The sequence below is a fragment of the Colias eurytheme genome, chromosome 13 (genome assembly GCF_061535395.1).
Source record: "Colias eurytheme isolate Ceu_HAF_F1 chromosome 13, ilColEury1 Martin Lab GWU primary, whole genome shotgun sequence".
NCBI lineage: Eukaryota > Metazoa > Arthropoda > Insecta > Lepidoptera > Pieridae > Colias > Colias eurytheme.
The window spans coordinates 8,517,540-8,539,473 of NC_142992.1; the positions used below are offsets into that span (position 1 = coordinate 8,517,540).

Sequence of the window (21,934 nt, forward strand, 5' to 3'; positions counted from 1 at the left end):
TTATATTGTGTTACTGTTGTGTATAGTTTTGCAGTCGAGCCAGTTGGTGTGTCATCTCTGCTTTTAAGGTATTCCTAATTTGGAGCAACATTTTTTTGCATATTTTTTTAAGTAATTAGTAAGAAATAATGTTTGGGAAAGTAATAGATATTGCAACAAATTTACAGATTTCTTCAAGTTTTATAACCTCTCCACTGTAGTTCTGCCCAAATAAATATTGGATAATAATTATGCTATTGTGTCATATCATCAATTACCACGAATTGTAATTAGGACAATAAAAATTCTACGGAGCGGAGATGTGAATGACCGGAGTTGTGGATTAAAAACATGTGGCTTGCAAGTGGGAGTCATGGCTAATTAGCGTATATTATATTACGCTATGACGTCTTCAGAGTTGTATTGTTATTGTAATGAGTGTGATGCCTCTAGCGATACTTTTGCGTAGGCACTAACCGTTAGTCAATCTGTGACTATGCATTTAGTATATGGTTTATATTATATAGCAGTAGAATTACATTGTTTTTCCCACAAAATAAGAAAAGAAGATTTTTTTCTTTAAATTTTTTGTAATTCTCATTTATACAATTATGGCATTCAAATGGAAGCTTAAGGCGGTATTTGGGTCGCATATTGCATACCTACTGCATAGCTTTTACCTCAGACTTTGGGCGCGGCGACCGAATGTAAAAATTCCGTAACGAAAAAACCTAACACCCCCCACTCCAACCGGCACAGCGATGCGATGCTATGCAATAGCTTTACCGCGGCAGTCCTCGAGTGCCACACGTATTTTTTTCTTTTGTAAATTATATCATATTAATAACTAGGTACTTATAAGTTTTTCTATATTCTATCAAACCTGATAAAAAAATGACCAACCAATTCACATAACATCAATACATTTCTGTACAAAATAAAAAGGAACAGACCTCCGTCCTCCACATCGCGTGCCAACTTGCTCTTACAATAACGGTCAATAAATTAACCTCAGATAAAGTAGGTACTTACAACATAACGGTTCGTATCATCAGCGTCTTGCACCAGATCCGCGAGGAGGCAGAATATCCTGAAGAGTTTGAACACGGAGTCATCGTTGAAGATCGGCTTGTCGCGGGTTAGCAGATTCTTTCGGCACACGAACCAGCATACCTGAGAAAAAGTTTTAGAGTTCCAAGTTTTGTCAGCGAAATCCATCGAAGCTTTTGTGGCATTGATAGAAAAAATCTAAACACATTTTTATGTTAAAGGGACAGAAAATCGTAGCTTCATGTCATAGGGTGTGTCGCAAATGTGTGCGTTATAAAGAAATCGATCTACGAACCAATAGATGCGTCTTGGCACTGATCCTCGGAGATATACTTTTGGTAGATATTTAATTGATTATAAAGAAGTTATAACTCAAAACATTGCAGCAAAAATTCCTAAATTGTAGGTATATAATATACTTAATTGTGGTTTGTATGATAGCAGGAAATGCGGGCGATAAAGGACAACAACGATCTAATTTATTGCATCAAGTCTGTCATGTAGGTACCTAAAATACATTCAAGTTCTTTTCAATCTTGGTGTATTGTGTACTCTGACGATATACCTATGCCAATATAGTATATAACAAAACTTCTTTTATTATAGGAAAATATCTTTATGTCAAGACTCAAATTCGTTGCAAGGTCTCAGGGTGATTTCATTCAATCAAGTGTTTGACGTCACGTTATATGGATAATCTATGTAACGACTATTTTTAAATGCTAGTCTTTATACTTCTACATTACATCATCATCATTCCAGCCTTTCAGGACGTCCACTGCAGGACATAGGCCTCCCATCACCAGTGCAGCGGCCTGACTCCAGCGGCTCCCCGCCACTTTGATTACATTACATAAATATTACAAATTCAAGAATGGGGTATTAGGTATATATAATTTCAAACTACCTACTACCGATTATTTATTCATACATTTGCCGTTCTCATTAATCATTACAAAATCCCCTAAAATTAAAATCATGTCAATAAATCCATCTATAAAAAGTACCTCACTAATTTTCTTCTCAAATTCCCGAGCAACAGGCAAAGTGACGGTCTTCGGCAGTGAGCTGAACACCTCATGCTGGAGGTAGTAGCGGAACTCGTCGAAGGTCAGCTCTTGTGATGACCTGAAGTGGTCTAGACCTTTCTCCACTCCGTATAAGTCTAGAAGCGTGCCGATGTTTGCTGTTAGAACCTGCGGGATTGGAATTTAAAACATTTTTGTTTTATGTTTCTTATATGCAGCTACTTTTTGTAAGTGTGCTCTGCAGTCTTCATCTATCTTACACTCGAAAAATATACCATTTTATATTTATATTGTTTTCTATTGTTTACATAAAAGTAAGTTTTTAATTCTGGATCTTAAATTGAGGCTCAAATATTAGAAAAAAAAAATTTCATAAGTTCATCTAAATATTACAAGTACTGAAGATATGTATCTACAAACCTACCTAATTGTTACTAATCTTTGAAAGCTATTTGGGAGCAAAAAATTAATTAAAAGTTGTACCGTCTAGAATCTAGATACCTACATTATAAAGCTCTAAGTCACAGAACATCTATTAGATACAAGTTATAGGTAATTATATCTAACTGGTATCGTATAATCAAAGCATTGTTTAGCAATACACTATATAAATAAAAAACTTCGCGCCAATCCCAACTATCATTGCATTTTACACCGCAAGGCGGATGTAACACAAGAAATAAGTAATCCATTAAGAATCTTTATTCTTTACGAGTGGACTCGGCCAAGCTGCATGTATCATGTATGTCAAGGCTTGAAGGCCGGTTCCTGGTAACTGACTTATCAATATAAATTACGACCGCCATTTTATTTGTAAGCCAGACGCATTTTATTTTCATGTGAGATATTGGTTACTTTGGCGTATAATTTACAACTACCCGGTCGATTTATTGAGTTCAGATTTCCCCATTGTTTTAATTTACAATTTAACCCATTGACCACCGTAAGGCCCGATCGGGGCGCGACACAATAGATTTTCTATTGTGTCTGTGATTCCGAGGACTGATGGATTAAATAATAATGTTGTAACTAGACTGTTTGCTTTTGAATTGATACGTAAGATATGTTATAAATATAGTAACGTAGGAAATAACGTACCTAGCATAATCTATACTAATATTATAAAGCTGAAGAGTTTGTTTGTTTGAACGCGCTAATCTCGGGAACTACTGGTCCGATTTGAAAAATTCGGTGTTAGATAGCTCATTTATCGAGGAAGGCTATAGGCTATATACCATCACGCTACGACCAACAGGAGAGGAGCCACGGGGGTGAAACCGCGCGGAGCGGCTAGTTTATTATATAAAAGATCAAATATTACACTAAACGGAGCTAGTCGGTAGCTCATTCTAAAAATGTGGAAAAGTTGTCAAAGCTATGCCATATAACAAGAAATATGAATTAAGTTTGTGCATAAGACGTCACTTTTGGCGACTCTCCCAGTATTAATTTTCCTGCATGGCCAAGTAGGTCATAGGTTGCCGACCGTTCAAGGCTTCTGGTTGAGTTTTATGCCTCCAGACTCCAGTGATAATGGGACCAGATATAATACTACTCTAAAGCTAAGTATGGATTTCTAGATCTAAGTTGAATATTAAATTAGTACCTAGTTACTTTTGTGTGAATCTGTGATTATTGATGAATTATAATTTACTAGATTTCCGCCCGCGGCTTCGCCCGCGTTTGCAAAGGAAAACCCGCATAGTTCCCGTTCCCGAGGGATTTCCGGGATAAAAATTATCCTATGTGTTAATCCAAGTTACCCTCTATATGTGTGCTAAATTTCATTGTAATCGGTTCAGTAGTTTTTACGTGAAAGAGTAACAAACATCCATACATCCATACATCCTTACAAACTTTCGCCTTTATAATATATATATTATATATTATATATTATAATTTATAGGTAACTAGGTACCTACTTACTTACTTTGTAGTAAAAATCGTTATATGTATAATTAGTAGCTTGTTTTCGTAATTTTTACAATAAACATATTCACGTTCAGTTTTAGACAAACATAGTAAATAAATACAGTTCTAAGTAGTAGCTTTTTAATATTTTTTATGTGTAAATTATTTAAGTAAAGGGATAGGATAAAGGGATGATAGTTTTAGTTTATACATTACTTTTGTTCAACCTAAGATGAACATTCACAATAAGAGTACATAGTACCTAAGTATGTCATACGTATATTAGAAAAACAATTTCCTAAACTATGTCAACACGTGTTATAAAGGTCGATGGAGTAATAAAGCTAATGAGAGTGCTGTCCATTTTCGCTTATCAGTTATCACTTATCACTATGAACAACTGAGAAACATTACCTACTGAAGGAATAATTAGGTAGATGACTGATTATGTGTTTTTGTAGTCATAGTTCGAGGAAAATGATCCATCTTCACGTAATAATACTAACAGAGCTATTACGTTGTTTTTCTTTCCTTTTATGGTTGTTATGTTAATGTATTACGAATTTGATACCTGCGAAGAATGTTTGTATTTTTTAACTGATGTAGTTTTGCGTAGCTACTATAGCTTACCACTTAATTTTGGCACATTTAGGCATGAAATATGGCTAGACACTTAGACAGCAGTGGTTTTCAATAAATAAAAATATCCTAGATTTGAATGGAATAAATTTTATTGTAGTTAAATTAAATATTGTAAACCAAGAAGCCCTATTTTGTTTTCCAAATATACATGCTGCTTTCGTCATAATCTGTTTGTTACCTTTTAAACTACCTAAATATAGGTAGGTACTTAATAATATAGCTATAGATTGCTATTCGAAAAGCGGTTTAGGTACTAGGTACGCAATAGAACTTCGCACTTAGATGATTCATCAATTGATGTTTTGTAATGTTTGCTACAACAATCGATTAAAAGCATAAAAGGATTACCATTTAGCAGCTAAATTGCCTAAACTTATAATGCAACTAAAAGCTGTTAATAATTATTTGATGCAACATTATTTTTGTTTATCGGTAGGTAACATTTCGGTTTTTAGTTTTTGGGTTAATTAATAATGGAACGATGTATAATTAAAATAATTATTGTATTTGTATGTATTTTCGTGGACATTTTATTTGCATTTACAATTCAATACAACATTCAATTAATTACATTACGTAGTCTCACTAGTCCATAAGTACCTACTTAGATGATTTATAACGCAATTTAAGCATACGTAAATTAGATTCAATAAATGCAATTTACACTTATACCTACTAACGTTTTGTGATGCGTATTTACTATGTAAGTAAGTGACTACTGACTACTTAATAAAACTACATATTTTAAAATGCACAGCTTTATCCGGTTTACGTGCATGCAAATTTTATTGAACAAACATGATTTATAGTAGATAGGTAGTTAGTAACTAGTAGTTTAGTTTAATTAGCAAATATACGAGTTAGCTTGTGAGTTTGTGACTATCTAGATAAGAGTAATAATTCTACATTTTGTAGATTTCTTATTCTTTTAAAATCTGCACTATAATATTTTTAAAGTCAACGTTAGGCCCGTTTACCATGATGTCCTAAAGCAGTATTATTTTCTGCGTGGCAAAATGTTAGCTCTCTGTAAAGGTCGTTTTGCGCCATCACTTACTCACATTGGAAATAATACTGCTTTTAGATATCTGGGTAATCCACTTGGTAATTGTTAAATGTGAAAGAGGAGCATTTTTAAATTACTCAACAGATATCATATAATAATTAATAACTTTCAGGAGATTGAAATAACGAAGTCTATCCCTACTTATATTATAAATGCGAAAGTAACTCTATCTGTCTGTCTGTCTGTTACGCTTTCCCGCTTAAACCTCTCAACCGATTTTGATGAAATTTGGCACAGACAATCTTTAGACCCTGAGAAAGAACATAGGCTACCTTTTATTGCGAAAAAACACCACGCGGGCGAAGCCGCGAGCGGAAGCTAGTACTCTATAATTTTACTCTACGTCTTTTATGCAGGACTTAGGGTAGAGTTAAACTTTGGCAGCTACATATTTATATACTAAGTTAAATTTAATGTAGGCACATCTTACAAAATAGGCTAAACATAATTTTCGATTTTACCTAATTACAAACATTGAAACTATTGCTATATGGAATAACGTTACGGTAGATTTTATGGAGAGAGTTCGTAAAAGGTTTGCCCCGGTACATAATGTAATCGCACTTGTTAATGAAGGTAATTAACTTCATTAACAGCAATAGCCGAGATGCTTTTAAGGAAATTAACAATTTACATACCTACTTCTTTTAAAAATGTTATAGGTAGGTACATTTCCGTGATTGCATTCACTGAAACCTTTTCTGTATCTTAACTTTGTGAGATGTTATTGGTCAGTTGGTTAAATGGTGAGTCAGCATTGTAAAGGTCAAGGGTTCGATTTCGCGCAAAAATATTTTTTAATAAAATGACCCATTCCCTTCCTTTCCTCCTCCTATCCTATCCACTTTCCTCTATTTGTCCTATCCTTTTCCCATCCATATCCCATCCCCCTCCCATCCTTCTAACCTATCCACTCCCAATCCCTATTATTAGTTCATTCGAAATAATGGCAGCGGTTTTATCAGGTAGAATACCCCAGGAGGGTACCAGCATGCACAATGCAGGAGAATCCCTCCCCCAACCTTCACGTTGGGGCAGCCCGTCGTATTCTGGGGCGGGCATAAATCCGCACCCAAGCACTCCACAAAGAAACACCAGACAGAATAGACCTTTACCATCTTCGCAAGTCACGCATTCCGTGGACTTTTGTAACATAAGAGGGCTTCACTCTAACCTCAATGCCGTACATCACCACCTCGAGACGGCCAAGCCTGCCCTGTTGTTTCTCACAGAAACCCAGATTTCCACCCCATCGGACACGTCATACCTCACATATCCTGGCTTTAATCTAGAACACTCGTTTGTTCCACATGCCGGCGTATGCGTGTACGTAAGGGAGAACATTTGCTGTCGACGTCTAACAACTTCTGGGATTATTGGTCTCTCTATTATATGGCTACATGTTGATTTTAAAGACCGCCCTCGTATATATGCATGTCTTTACAGACCCCACAGTGGAAACAATGGGATTGATCAGCTCTTTGAGCACGTCCAATCAATGGCTGATGAGGTATTGCATCAGTTTTCCTCTGCAGAGCTCATTTTATTAGGTGATTTCAATGCTCACCACGCAGATTGGCTCGGATCACGGACAACCGACTACGCAGGGAGAACTGTGTGCAATCTTGCCTTAGCCTACGGTCTGACACAGCTGGTCTCCTCGCCCACGCGATTACCGGATGTGGATGGCCAATTACCCTCTCTGCTGGACCTACTACTAACTACACACCCTGATAATTATCAGGTAACGGTCACCGCCCCAATCGGGTCCTCTGACCACTGCTTGATTAGAAGTGTGGTGCCACTCGAACGTGCAAAACGGCCGGAACAGGCAACCTGCCGCCGAGTCTGGCATTATAAGTCGGCAGATTGGGAGGGAATGCGACTTTTCTATGCCTCCTACCCATGGGGTGGTGTTTGCTTCTCACACGATGATCCCAGTACCTGTGCAGACGCTGTCACTGATGTGTTGCTGCAGGGTATGGAACTTTTCATTCCATCCTCTGTAGTACCCGTCGGTGGCAAGTCCAAGCCCTGGTTTGACCGTTCTTGCATTATGGCGTCACGCCGCAAGCAAGAACAGTTCGAAGCCTGGGCTAAAGCACTGGCTACTCGTGATCCGAACGTAGCAACTTATAAAAAGAAATATAACTCCGCCTCTAGGGCCTACAAAAAAGAAATCTCCGCAGCGAAGGCTGCCTACATAGAAAGGTTAGGTCACAGACTTGCACAACTCCCATCTGGATCTCGAGCATTCTGGTCACTGTCCAAGGCAATCCAAGGCAACTTCAGTCAGTCATCATTTCCACCTTTACGCAGGGGTGACAACACTCTGGCTCACTCTGCCAAAGATAAAGCCGATCTCCTGGGCGCAATCTTTGCGAGTAACTCAACTTTGGATGATGGGGGAAAAACGCCGCCTTCGATTCCACGTCAACTAAACTCAATGCCGGAAATTCGGTTTTCACAACGAGCTGTTCGTAAGGCACTCTGTAACCTAGACACATCCAAGTCGAGTGGGCCGGATGCAATCCCTGCTGTAGTGCTCAAAACGTGTGCTCCTGAGCTTACACCAGTGTTAACGCGCCTATTTCGACATTCCTACACAAAAGCAGTAGTGCCGAAATCATGGAAAATCGCTTTTGTTCACCCGATTCCTAAGAGGGGCGATAGATCAGATCCGACAAACTACAGACCCATTGCCATAACCTCCTTACTCTCAAAAATAATGGAAGGCATTATCAACAGCCAGCTCTTGGGTTATCTAGAGAAAGACCAGCTATTGAGTGATCGCCAATATGGTTTTCGCCACGGTCGTTCAGCCAGCGATCTCTTGATCTATTTAACCCATAAATGGGCGGAGGCTGTCGAGAGTAAGGGGGAGGCCTTGGCTGTAAGTTTGGATGTCGCCAAAGCTTTTGATCGGGTCTGGCACAAGGCGCTCATCGCCAAGCTCCCCTCCTACGGACTTCCTTCGGGACTTTGTAAATGGGTTACCAGCTTCCTCTCAGGCAGAAGAATTGAGGTCGTTATCGACGGTTTTCGCTCTGCTTCTTTGCCTCTCAATGCCGGTGTCCCTCAAGGCTGTGTGCTATCCCCCACGCTGTTCCTCCTGCACATTAACGACATGCTGCAAATATGCAACATACACTGTTATGCGGACGACAGTACGGGGGATGCCTGTTACTCTGGCCATTCACAAGTCTCTAGGGCATTCGTGGGGGAATGTCGAAATAAACTTGTGAATACTATCGAAACTTCTTTAGATCAAGTTTCTGAATGGGGAAGGCTCAATTTAGTTGAGTTTAATCCCAAAAAAACACAAGTCTGCGTATTTTCAACTAAAAAGTCCCCATTTCTTGTTTCCCCTCGGTTTCAGAACACTCCCCTTAATATCTCACCGAGCATTGGAATCCTAGGCGTCCAAATATCGAGCGACGTTCAATTTCGAGGTCATTTAGAAGACAAAGCCAAACTAGCTTCTAAAAAGTTGGGTGTGCTCAGCAGATCGAGGAAATATTTCAAACCAGCTCATCTACTCCTTTTGTATAAGGCACAGGTTCGTCCACACCTGGAATATTGCTCCCATCTGTTTGCTGGCGCCCCACAATACCAACTTCTTCCTCTGGACCGTATTGAACGTCGGGCAACTCGTATTATTAACGATCCTAAAATCTCCGACAAGCTCGATCCCCTCTCGCTCAGAAGGGACTTAGCATCACTTTGTGTCTTCTACCGTATTTATAATGGGGAGTGTTCTGAGGAACTGTTCAGTCTTATACCACCGGCGCAATTTCACTATCGCACTTCCCGCCTGAAAAATAAGTTCCATCCTCACCATCTCGACTGCTGGCGGAGTTCCACAGTGCGATTTACGCGAAACTTTCTGCCACGAACTGTAAAGCTTTGGAACGACCTTCCACCAGCGGTATTCCCGAACTCTTATAACATGGAATCCTTTAAAAAGTGTACCTTTAAGTATCTGAAAAACCGGCAGCAAGCCAAGGCTAATTAATTCCTACGATATCCCTCTCTTTCCTTTATATATGGACAGCAACGCATCCATTTCCCAGTGGAGTGGATGTTTATGGGCGGCGTGTATCGCTTAACACCAGGCGACACGTCTGCTCGTTTGCTATCTGATAACATATAAATATAATAAAATGTATGTAAGTATGTAAATGTATGTATTATTTTTACTACCTATCAGAGGCGGCTCGCCCTAAGGAGCGCTGGTGCAGTGAACTCCCATAAATAATTATAATAAAATCATACTCCTTAATTTAATTATTAACATTAATTATTACTATTTAATCGTAATCTTTAAAACTACTGTTAATACCAATGAATATATCCATCATTCCATCATCCCATACACCTGTATAATACCTACTGTATTAATGTAACGCGCGAAGCGGTGCGCTCACGATTGCGATCCAATGAAAAAAGATTTAGTACATTTCCTAATACGAAATCCAATAGGAGTGAAAGAGAGGGTTTTGCCAAAGCCCTGCGCGTGAAACAAAAGATTTTCTATGGAAAAGTAGCAAAATTCGGAGCGGCGCACCCGCAAACGTTGCCGGTTCGTTTTTACCGCCCGGCAGGACAGCGATAGCGCGCGCGGCGCGGTGCGACGTTGCCAGTTACCACTTCTATTAATATAAACAAACACTCGAGTCAACTTCAATGCTCGCGCGCGATTCATGCAATTTTCTAATTAAAATTATAAAATACGTGTTGAAATAGCCTGTAGTTATCAGTATTACTTGTGAGTGTTAAAATGAACAATAATTATAATGTGGCGTTCATTAAAAAGTGTGATAAAACGTTACAAATTCGGCTTGAATTGAAAGCAGGGACTGCCACGGCCTGAACTTGACCTTTCGCAAAAATGTACGACAAAAACGAAAACATATAGTTACGCGTGTGTTTAAATCCGAACAATATTATGTGAAAACACCATGGTTGTGTAGGTACGTAAAGCTGGCGATGAAAAATTAGCGAAATTAAAAAAAAACAACACCAGAATTTGTTGCTTATTTGTTGCTAATTAGTTGCTATAATGACGATTTTGTTGCTCAACCCGTTCGCTGAAAATCAGCAACAGTTCTAGCTTAACGTTAAGGTAGCGTGAAGAAATCGGAAAAAGGGATGGATCGTTGCAAAAATGCAGGTGAATTTGTTGCTAATTTGTTGCTGCATAAAAACAGTGAAAATTTTGAATTTTTTTCATTGGCGCCAAAAATAACACAGGCCACGTCAACTTAATTGTCGATTTTCGGTAGTGAAACATAAAAAAAAATTTGTTGCTCCTCACATCGTTCACTGGCACAGTGTACAGAGCCAGCAACAAAATATAAACCGGAAGTAGAGTTAATTTTGAAACCGGTTTGCTAGAAAATCGTCCACGCCAGCTTAACTGTCGATTTTCGGTAGTGAAACATAAAAAAAAAATTTGTTGCTCCTCACATCGTTCACTGGCACAGTGTACAGAGCCAGCAACAAAATAGAAACCGGAAGTAGAGTTAATTTTGAAACCGGTTTGCTAGAAAATCGTCCACGCCAGCTTAACTGTCGATTTTCGGTAGTGAAACATAAAAAAAAATTTGTTGCTCCTCACATCGTTCACTGGCACAGTGTACAGAGCCAGCAACAAAATATAAACCGGAAGTAGAGTTAATTTTGAAACCGGTTTGCTAGAAAATCGTCCACGCCAGCTTAACTGTCGATTTTCGGTAGTGAAACATAAAAAAAAATTTGTTGCTCCTCACATCGTTCACTGTCACAGTGTACAGAGCCAGCAACAAAATAGAAACCGGAAGTAGAGTTAATTTTGAAACCGGTTTGCTAGAAAATCGTCCACGCCAGTTTAACTGTCGATTTTCGGTAGTGAAACATAAAAAAAAAATTTGTTGCTCCTCACACCATTCACTGGCACAGTGACCAGAGCCAGCAACAAAATAGAAACCGGAAGTAGAGTTAATTTTGAAACCGGTTTGCTAGAAATTCGTCCACGCCAGCTTAACTGTCGATTTTCGGTAGTGAAACATAAAAAAAAATTTGTTGCTCCTCACATCGTTCACTGGCAAAGTGTACAGAGCCAGCAACAAAATAGAAACCGGAAGTAGAGTTGATTTTGAAACCGTTTTGCTAGAATATCGTCAACGCCAGCTTAACTGTCGATTTTCGGTAGTGAAACATAAAAAAAAATTTGTTGCTCCTCACATCGTTCACTGGCACAGTGTTCAGAGCCAGCAACAAAATAGAAACCGGAAGTAGAGTTAATTTTGAAACCGGTTTGCTAGAATATCGTCCACGCCAGCTTAACTGTCGATTGTCGATTTTCGGTAGTGAAACATAAAAAAAAAATTGTTGCTCCTCATATCGTTCACTGGCACAGTGTACAGAGCCAGCAACAAAATAGAAACCGGAAGTAGAGTTAATTTTGAAACCGGTTTGCTAGAAAATCGTCCACGCCAGCTTAACTGTCGATTTTCGGTAGTGAAACATAAAAAAAAATTTGTTGCTCCTCACATCGTTCACTGGCACAGTGTACAGAGCCAGCAACAAAATATAAACCGGAAGAAGAGTTAATTTTGAAACCGGTTTGCTAGAAAATCGTCCACGCCAGCTTAACTGTCGATTTTCGGTAGTGAAACATTAAAAAAAAAATTTGTTGCTCCTCACATCGTTCACTGGCACAGTGTACAGAGCCAGCGACAAAATAGAAACCGGAAGTAGAGTTAATTTTGAAACCGGTTTGCTAGAAATTCGTCAATTTATTAACTCTACTTCCGGTTTCTATTTTGTTGCTGGCTCTGAAGACTGTGTCAGTGAACGATGTGAGGAGCAACAAATTTTTTTTTATGTTTCACTACCGAAAATCGACAGTTAAGCTGGCGTGGACGATTTTCTAGCAAACCGGTTTCAAAATTAAATCTACTTCCGGTTTCTATTTTGTTGCTGGCTCTGTACACTGTGCCAGTGAACGATGTGAGGAGCAACAAAATTTTTTTTATGTTTCACTACCGAAAATCGACAGTTAAGCTGGCGTGGACGATATTCTAGCAAACCGGTTTCAAAATTAACTCTACTTCCGGTTTATACTTTGTTGCTGGCTCTGTACACTGTGCCGGTGAACGATGTGAGGAGCAACAATTTTTTTTTATGTTTCACTACCGAAAATCGACAGTTAAGCTGGCGTGGACGATTTTCCAGCAAACCGGTTTCAAAATTAACTCTACTTCCGGTTTCTATTTTGTTGCTGGCTCTGTACACTGTGCCGGTGAACGATGTGAGGAGCAACAAATTTTTTTTTTATGTTTCACTACCGAAAATCGACAGTTAAGCTGGCGTGGACGATTTTCTAGCAAACCGGTTTCAAAATTAACTCTACTTCCGGTTTCTATTTTGTTGCTGGCTCTGTACACTGTGCCAGTGAACGATGTGAGGAGCAACAAATTTTTTTTTTATGTTTCACTACCGAAAATCGACAGTTAAGCTGGCGTGGACGATTTTCTAGCAAACCGGTTTCAAAATTAACTCTACTTCCGGTTTCTATTTTGTTGCTGGCTCTGTACACTGTGCCAGTGAACGATGTGAGGAGCAACAAATTTTTTTTAATGTTTCACTACCGAAAATCGACAATTAAGTTGACGTGGCCTGTGTTATTTTTGGCGCCAATGAAAAAAATTCAAAATTTTCACTGTTTTTATGCAGCAACAAATTAGCAACAAATTCACCTGCATTTTTGCAACGATCCATCCCTTTTTCCGATTTCTTCACGCTACCTTAACGTTAAGCTAGAACTGTTGCTGATTTTCAGCGAACGGGTTGAGCAACAAAATCGTCATTATAGCAACTAATTAGCAACAAATAAGCAACAAATTCTGGTGTTGTTTTTTTTTAATTTCGCTAATTTTTCATCGCCAGCTTTACGTACCTTGGTTGTGTGGTTGTGATGAAAGCAACAACAGACATTTACGAATGTCTTGTCGCTTTAAGTTATAGATATTTTTGCACACCAAAAAGAAAGACGTATGTATTTCCTTTATAAGTAATTTTTTTAATAAATGTACTGCTTTACACCATGTATTTTCAGTGTTTTATTTCAAGTGAACACCCATAAAATTTTGTCACGAGCCGCCTCTGCTACCTATTGGTGTACCTTTTAATTGGCGTAGCTTAGTATTTATTCATCTCAAAAATTGTATCACTAGCTGTAAGGTACCTTATCATAAATAAATAAATAATAAATAAATAAATAAGTACTTAGGTACCAACAGAGTTAGTTAAATGTTTTAAAAATGTTTTTTTTTTATACAGTTTGGAAGCTAATTGAATAATTTGAATCGAAAGCGATTCGATATTTATATTTAAGTTAAATAAATAAAAAATAAAATACATGAGAAAAATAGTATTTGACGAACATAAAAAATATGCATACCTATTCATTTTTAGCCAGAAGGAAATGAAATACTAACCACGTGGGATTGATAGGTCACGCTTTGCTTAATAGTAATCCGGATTAGTCTAGCCTAGGTGCGGATATTTTAGGGTTGTCAACAATTGGTTTTTATATCCAATATCTACCGAAAGAAATGATTTTTTTATACTTATACTATACGCCTATTTATTAAAATAGCTTGATTATGTGTAGAAATATTGACAAATAATAATTGTTAGAGGAACATAGAATGATGTCGTCTCTTCACGTTATGATTTTTTGTTTTGGTCTGCATTCATTTGACTTGTTAATTGAGAAATTGAATTCTTTTTTAAAATATTGAACTATAACGTATATAAAATAACTATAAAATATTGAACTATATTAAGAAAAATTGGAGTAAGTTTACTGTTTATAAAAAGAATGATCGGTTGTTCTAGATCCATTAAATCGGCAGCCCTAGTGGGAATAGCTGTCTACTAACAATACATTTCTAGGAAATCAATATGAAAAATTCAATAAAGATTGCATGTGCAAAATCAATATTAAAATTTATACAGATAGTTCAGCAACCACATAATATATTTTTTCTGAACAGTTATTAAGAATTTATGGAGTTATCTAAAATAATATTAATCTACTAAAAGTATGGAATGTCTTCCTTTTTCAAAATAAGTACTTCATTTTCAATTTACTTCCATTTCAATTAACAAAGTCGAATAGAAATAGAGTAAATGGTATAACAAAGTTTATGAATTAAAAAGGAGTAAAATTCTTGCAAGGAGAGCACTCCTATTGTTGGCTGAGGGGTGCATCCAGGTCAATGGGTGTGACGTCACTTTTGTCATCATTTTTATGGCATAGCTGTAGAATATGTACATAGAATACACGTATTACAATGTATTTCGTCTGTATAATAAAATGTTGTAAAAAATATTAGGTACCTATTAGGTGTTTTCAAGCAGAAGCTCGTCGTTTTTGTTTTCAGTTTTTTAAGGGCATGATGATTTTAGTAGGTACCTACCTACCTACTAGGGCTAGGCAATTAAAGCATTCTAAATAAATGTCTCGAATCAAATTAAAAGAGTTATGAAATATTCCTGGATATGACACAGTTCCAAACGTAATTAACAGCTTGAACCTAAAAAGTAAAAACTGAAAAATTGCCATTTGTTTTTATTTTGTAGATATAGTGTGTGATAAAGTTGCTTATACTCAATTATTATCACAGTTGACCGATAAGATAAAAACATTTGGAGATTTAATTACCATAAATTTTTGTAATATTATGTAGGTACTTACTTTAATTTTAGGGCTTTATAAGAAGGAATTTAGTGTATCGCGGGATGGGTGTCTCCATTTATAAGTTAATATTTTTCTTTATATAACCTGCTTGCCTAATTGAATTGCGATTCTTTAATCGTAATGAACTGATAAAATACGGGAATGATGAGTGATGAGTGACACTAATTTTTGTAATACCTAGTACTCACGTTTCGCAAATACAAAGCTAATTAGCCAAGGGTTGGCCGTTGGTCTTAGTCATTTATGATTGGAGAGTTAATTCTGAACAATATAGTATTGAAAAAGACAATTAATCATTGCTATTTCTTCCCTCTGGTATCTTGGTGTATCTTGGTCGCCCGTCTGACCGGCGCCTTCGGATTTGCAAGGAGGGTGACACCCCTGGATCGTAATGTTATGTCAGATCGTAAAATGGCGGGAAATTAATTTGACGTTTGTACTTGTATAGAAGGGGAAGATATAGGTAATCATGGGCGTAGCCACGGTGGGGCAGGGTGGGGCACTTGCCCCACCCTGGCTCTGGCCTGGAAAGTACCTAACCAAATCTTAAAAAATTAAATTAAATTATCCAAGTACCTACTGACTACAAAAATTAGTATCCGTAAGAAAATTCACTCTCGAAAGTCGTCACACAAAAAATGCGATCTAAACAAATAACTTGCGCACGATTGACCCCATGCGTAAGCAAACGTAATCCTTTTATTTTTCGTTTGTGTGTTTTTGGCCGATATCTCGGAAACTATCCACTTAAAGGCAAAAGTTATTATGACTTTTTTGTAAAATTATAAAGGAGAATGGGCAAATTGGGCCTGAAACTAAAGGCCTAAGACCAATACACACGAAATATTGTTTTTGTGATAGATCATTACACATACCTAACGAAAAAAATAAAATAAAAAAATAAATCGACCGGGTTCTTGTACAGTCAAGGCAAAAAGTTTTATTTATTTTGCGCACAATAACGGTGTTTTTAATTCGAGTGAAGTAAATATAAACCTAAATGTCATTGGAGTGACTAAGTTTAACCATAAAAAACGTCTAACTACGTTGAAATATTATAATAAACACGGTATAGGTACCTGTTACAAAACATAATATTAGTGTATTTTGGTTATTAGAAGGCTTCAGATTCTTCGTCTTTGTGGGTGAAAGTGAATAGGAGTAACATAAAGATATTGTCATTGTCTTGCAACAGTTATTAATTGCAAAAAATAGTATACACAAAGTAATAAAACTTGATGTGACTGTACAAAAACCCGGTTGATTATTTTTATATATATATTTTTCCCGTTATGTATGTGTTATGATCTATTATAAAATCAATATCTCATGTGTATTGGTCCAACTCAAGTGTTCAGGCCCAACTTCCATAGTAAAATGCCCATATTCTCCTTTCGCATCTATTATTCCTTGTAAACTTTTTTTGTAAAACGTATAGTTTACTATATATGGCCCATTTAATGAAACGTTTTATCGTTTTTGGCTAATAACTCTTAAAATATTGGATTAATCAATAAAATACATCTATCCATTTTTTAAGATTTTTCTACACTCTATTCTCTACAACTTTTGTTTTTTGTTTTTTTTTCAGGGTTCCGAACTTTAAAAGGAAAAAACGGAACCCTTATAGGATCACTATGTTGTCCGTCTGTCTGTCTGACTGTCAACATCCTTTTTCTCAAGAAAGCGTGCACGTATCAAGCTGAAATATTTTATATCGAATACTCAAGTCTACGGTCCCTTGAAGCTGTGAAAGCCAACGCAATCAAAAGATACAGCCGTTTTATGCTGCAAATTATCGCAAATTTCGACATTCGCAAGGGAATCAAAACCTACACTGTAGTTCCCGTGAACACAGTCTTGAATTTGGTAAAAAGCAATGTCTTATAGCACAGAGAAAGGAAAAATTGCTAAAACATACATTTTAGAGTTACAACATAATAAAAAGTAGGTTTGTTCGGAGCCCTCGGCCTCGGTGCGCGAGTCAGACTCGCAATTGGCCGGTTTTATTTCTAATGCCCACAATTTTTGAGTTATTTAATGACGTTCAATGTTGAATTACCGGGCTTAAAATGGAGAATTTCAAGGTATGCATACCATATAATGCTACAAATTCAACAAAAATGATGTCCTGTAGTACTTCAAAATTAATAGTTTATTTCCTCAACTGCAATAGTAGTTAATAGACTTTTTAAATATTTCATTTTATTATATTTCGTACAACTAAATAATATTGAGTATATTATTTTATATTCTGATGCAAAAATAAAATAGAATAAACGAAAAGAGTATATTTTTTTGAAAAATGTGTGAAAAAAATCATTTTTCTATAAAAAAATATCTAAATTTTATCAAAAATCCACTTGCATTGGATATATCTCTTCTTCGTCTTCATCACATCCTTAAAAAAAACTTTAAGGCTCCCGCGTCACCCGCCGAGCGCCGACATTTCTACATTAAACGGATTACAACTCAAAAACTACGGGCACTATGGCACTAAAAAATGAGTAAATAGATGTATTTTGTTGATTAATCCAATATTTTAAGAGTTATTAACCAAAAATGATAAACCGGTTCATTAAATGGGCCATAAATTAAAGTAATAATATAAGGCCATAAGTTAAAATTAAGTAAACAGTAAGTTTTACAAAAAAGTTTATGCGGTGTAAAATATGCGAAATTTTACTTTCTATAAAAAAGTCGAAATAACTTTTGCTCTAAAGTGGATAGTTTTCGAGATATCGGCCAAAAACTTTTCTTTAAGAATGCAAGCGAAACTCCACCTGGATCTGTCAGCTTTAATTTGTGTTTTTATGGTCAGTAAGTGACCCTAAACTTCCCGTGAACCCAGAATCTCGAAATTTTGTATTAAGTAACGTCTTATAGCGCAGATAAAGGAAAAATTGCGAACCCTTTAGGTTTTGATTCCCTTTCAAATGTCGAAATGTGTAAAAATTTGCAACACAAACGGCTGTATCTTTTTTATTGCGTTGGTTTATAACTATGATTTTTTCACAGCTTCAAGAGTTCGTTTTTTTCCTTTTAAGGTTCGAAGCCCCAAAAATTAACCGGGACTAGACTTAGGATAAAGTTGCTAGTAACAGATTTTTTTATATTTTTGCCCCACCCTGAGCCCATGGCTAGCTACGCCCATGTAGGTAATAAATTATAGGTAAACACTTGGGTTGTTGAGGAAGTGATTATGAGGAAGAGGAGGAGGAAGAGGAATTTTCACACACGAATTTAGAGGATGCGGATGAGGAAGAGGATATTTTTTTGAGGAAGAGGATGCGGATGAGGAAGCAGAAGAGGAAGCGGATGAGGATGAGGATGATAGGAAATTATAATCAAAATTAAAAAAAAAACTTTTAAAATTAAAACAAAAGCCATTCTCCTGTCTCTACATATTGATGTTTAAGGTTAGGGGAGGTTAGCTCGCCCGATCGCGAATTTACAAAGCCTGTAAGTACTATTTGAGCTTTTGTTTATACATATTACTCGAAAAAACCGAATCTATATCAGTGCCAGAAGCGACACTAGGCGATTTCCACAAAAAAAAACTAACTGGTAGATATTATTATGTAAGCTTAAACAACTTGTTTGTTTTTTTAATTTAAAATGACTTTTGACAAACATTATTTGGTAAAATATGTTTCTTCTAAGTATGAGAGAAAATGTTATATTATTATGTTTAGAGATAAGTGTTAGGCGCAGACATAAATATTGCGGTAAGACTCTACTCTTGTTCGTTATTAGAGTCCGACTCGTAACTCAAATACATAGTTTAAATTAAATAGGCTTTGTAAATTCGCCGCCCGATCGGATCAGCATCCTCATAAATTTCCTCTAAATTTTGAGGAAGCGATAGCGGAAGAGGATTTTTTTATTTTCATTTTTGAGGATGCGGTAAAGGAAGAGGAACCCAAAATATTGCGGAACTTCCGCATTATGAGGAAGCGGAAGAGGAATCCTCAACAACCCTAGTAAACACTATACTATAGGATACTATATTAATTATATGCTTGTAAGGAGTTATATGAATAGATGAATGAACAATAATTAGTGTAAGTAATACAAAATACATGTGGCTTATCTAATAGATGAAATTTTTTATCAATGGAGAAAATTATGTAACTTTTACTACCTAGTAACTAAGTATCTATTATAATGAAAAATTTTTGTTTGAAAAAAAATAACCTCGTCTTCACAACTGTCCTCGAAATTAATTAGTATTGGTACACCGCCAGCTAAGCATGGTTCTTGAAAACATTTATAAGGCCAGCAAGGGTTAAACAATAACATTTAAGTAAGTCACCAATCACCATTCATGATTCACTGCGAACAATCACAAAGGAAACGAGCAAGCTGTGATTTATTAGGCTTCGAAAATAAGGTGTTGTATAAACTCATTAACCTATTGAGTATTGAGTACCTATGAGTTATTACCTATGTATACTATTAAGCTATAGATAATAGATTTAGAGAGAAGGAAAAGAGACTGTGTTTGCGCGCATATTACAATACTAGCCGCTCCGCGCGGTTTCACCCCCGTGGCTCCTCTCCTATTGGTCGTAGCGTGATGGTATATAGCCTATAGCCTTCCTCGATAAATGAGCTATCTAACACCGAAAGAATTTTTCAAATCGGACCAGTAGTTCCCGAGATTAGCGTGTTCAAACAAACAAACAAACAAACTCTTCAGCTTATTAATATTACTATATTAGCTGGTAGACCTCACAGGTTTCTTACTTAACGCTCAAAAAATTCCTTTGCATTTTTAATACTAATCAGTTAATCACTGTAATATTATGGTATTGTTTTGAAGATAAGGCTATTTACATTACGCCTAACACCTGACCAATCGATATTTTACCTAGAATCTGAAGGACAAGACGTGTGGTCAAGCACGAGTCGCATGCGTATTGAGAAATAATAAATTTTATTTTACCATTGAGATAATATTAATAATGGAGCAGACACCACGAACAAAATCTGTGCGCCAAGATGGCGGCGCGGGGCGCGCGAATGACGGCTAGACAGTCATAGATTATGCGATGTCACTGACTCACCGCTATAGAGGCGACACTTTGTTTCTTTCTGTCTATTTTATTGGGTGCCACTCCTTACATGCACGTTGACTTGAAATTTTCTTTGTATTTACTTAATATTTATTTTAGATATAAACTGACTTTACTACGCGGGGCTAACAATATCTGGCATATAATATAGGATGAGGAGGTTCAATATGGGCTATGGGAAGTTTCATTCCTTACAAATTGAGCCTTTTTTAGAAAAAAAATAAAAGCCGTGTAAAAATTGTGTTTATTTATATTTAGTTCATCATCCTCAGAACATGTTCCTGGCTCAGAAATTGCTTGTATTGTTCCAGTACTATTGTAGCACACCTTCGGCTAAAATAAATATAATAATAATAATGTTAGTGATGGCTAAAATAATATTTTATTTGTTATACAAATCCGTAAAATTTTATTATTATTACTAACATCAATACAAGCAACAGCAGACTTCTTTAGAATACGCCTTCCCGCTTTTGTGGTATATTTATCCTCATCGCGAAAATGCAATGAACAGACGCTAGTTCTATCGGATGGTAACCAGGTTTCTTCACTGCGGTTGTTTTGGATAAATTTTACCCATTTTTCCCTTTCTTCACGACCCAGACATGGAAACCTTGAATAGAAAAAATATTAATCTCTGAACTAGCGGTCCGCCCCGGCTTCGCCCGTGGTACATATTTCGCAATAAAAAGTAGCCTATGTTTTTTCTCAGGGTCTAAAGATTGTCTGTGCCAAATTTAATCAAAATCGGTCCAATAGTTTATGAGCCTATTTATTACAATCAAACAAACAAACAAAGTTTTCCTCTTTATAATATTAGTGCAGATAAATAAATAATAATTCAATTATACGTTCAAGTCAGTAGCTTATACAATATCAATTAAAATTGATTAAAATCAATTAACAAAAAAAAAAAAATTGGTGATTAAGTAATTGATTTTCATATTTCATGATTTCACCTTTTTTCAATTAACAACCAGTCTATGCTTTTCTAAATATGTTAAATTATTATTTTATACTATAAAAATATACGCCAGCAAATATTACTAACAACACTTATTTCATGCCCAATGTCATATCTTAAATTTTTAATCTATGACAAATGACGCAAAATGTCGCCCGCCAAAAATTTTGTTCTAACTAAGTTTTAAAAATTATTATCTAGTTACTTACTGATTGAAAAGTTATTCCTTTGCACTTTTCCGTATTATTTGTATTATTTGTGCAATATCGTAACACACACGTAGGCATATTTGATGCGTTTCACTTTAAAACAAATAAAAAATGAGCGTGACGTTCGCGCCAATGACCGAGCAAGCGACTGAGTGCAGTTACGCCACATGACGTATGTTGAGTGGAACATAAGTGGTGTAGGCGGTATCGACTCCATATTAATATTATCTCAATGTATTTTACCTTTTAATTAATG

At 36.4% G+C, this 21,934-nt stretch overlaps 1 protein-coding gene across 1 annotated transcript in view; it reads right to left on the reverse strand.

Annotated features, from left to right (window-relative positions):
• LOC149903579 (switch-associated protein 70-like) overlaps window positions 1-21,934 on the reverse strand; it is a 28,548-nt gene that overhangs the window by 6,025 nt on the left and 589 nt on the right. Inside the window, exons 2-3 of the mRNA XM_090108675.1 lie at window positions 2,037-2,225; window positions 1,012-1,152 (exon numbers count right to left, since the gene is read on the reverse strand). Coding sequence (XP_089964801.1) covers window positions 1,012-1,152; window positions 2,037-2,225 — 330 coding nt within the window. The remainder of the gene's footprint in view (window positions 1-1,011; window positions 1,153-2,036; window positions 2,226-21,934) is intronic.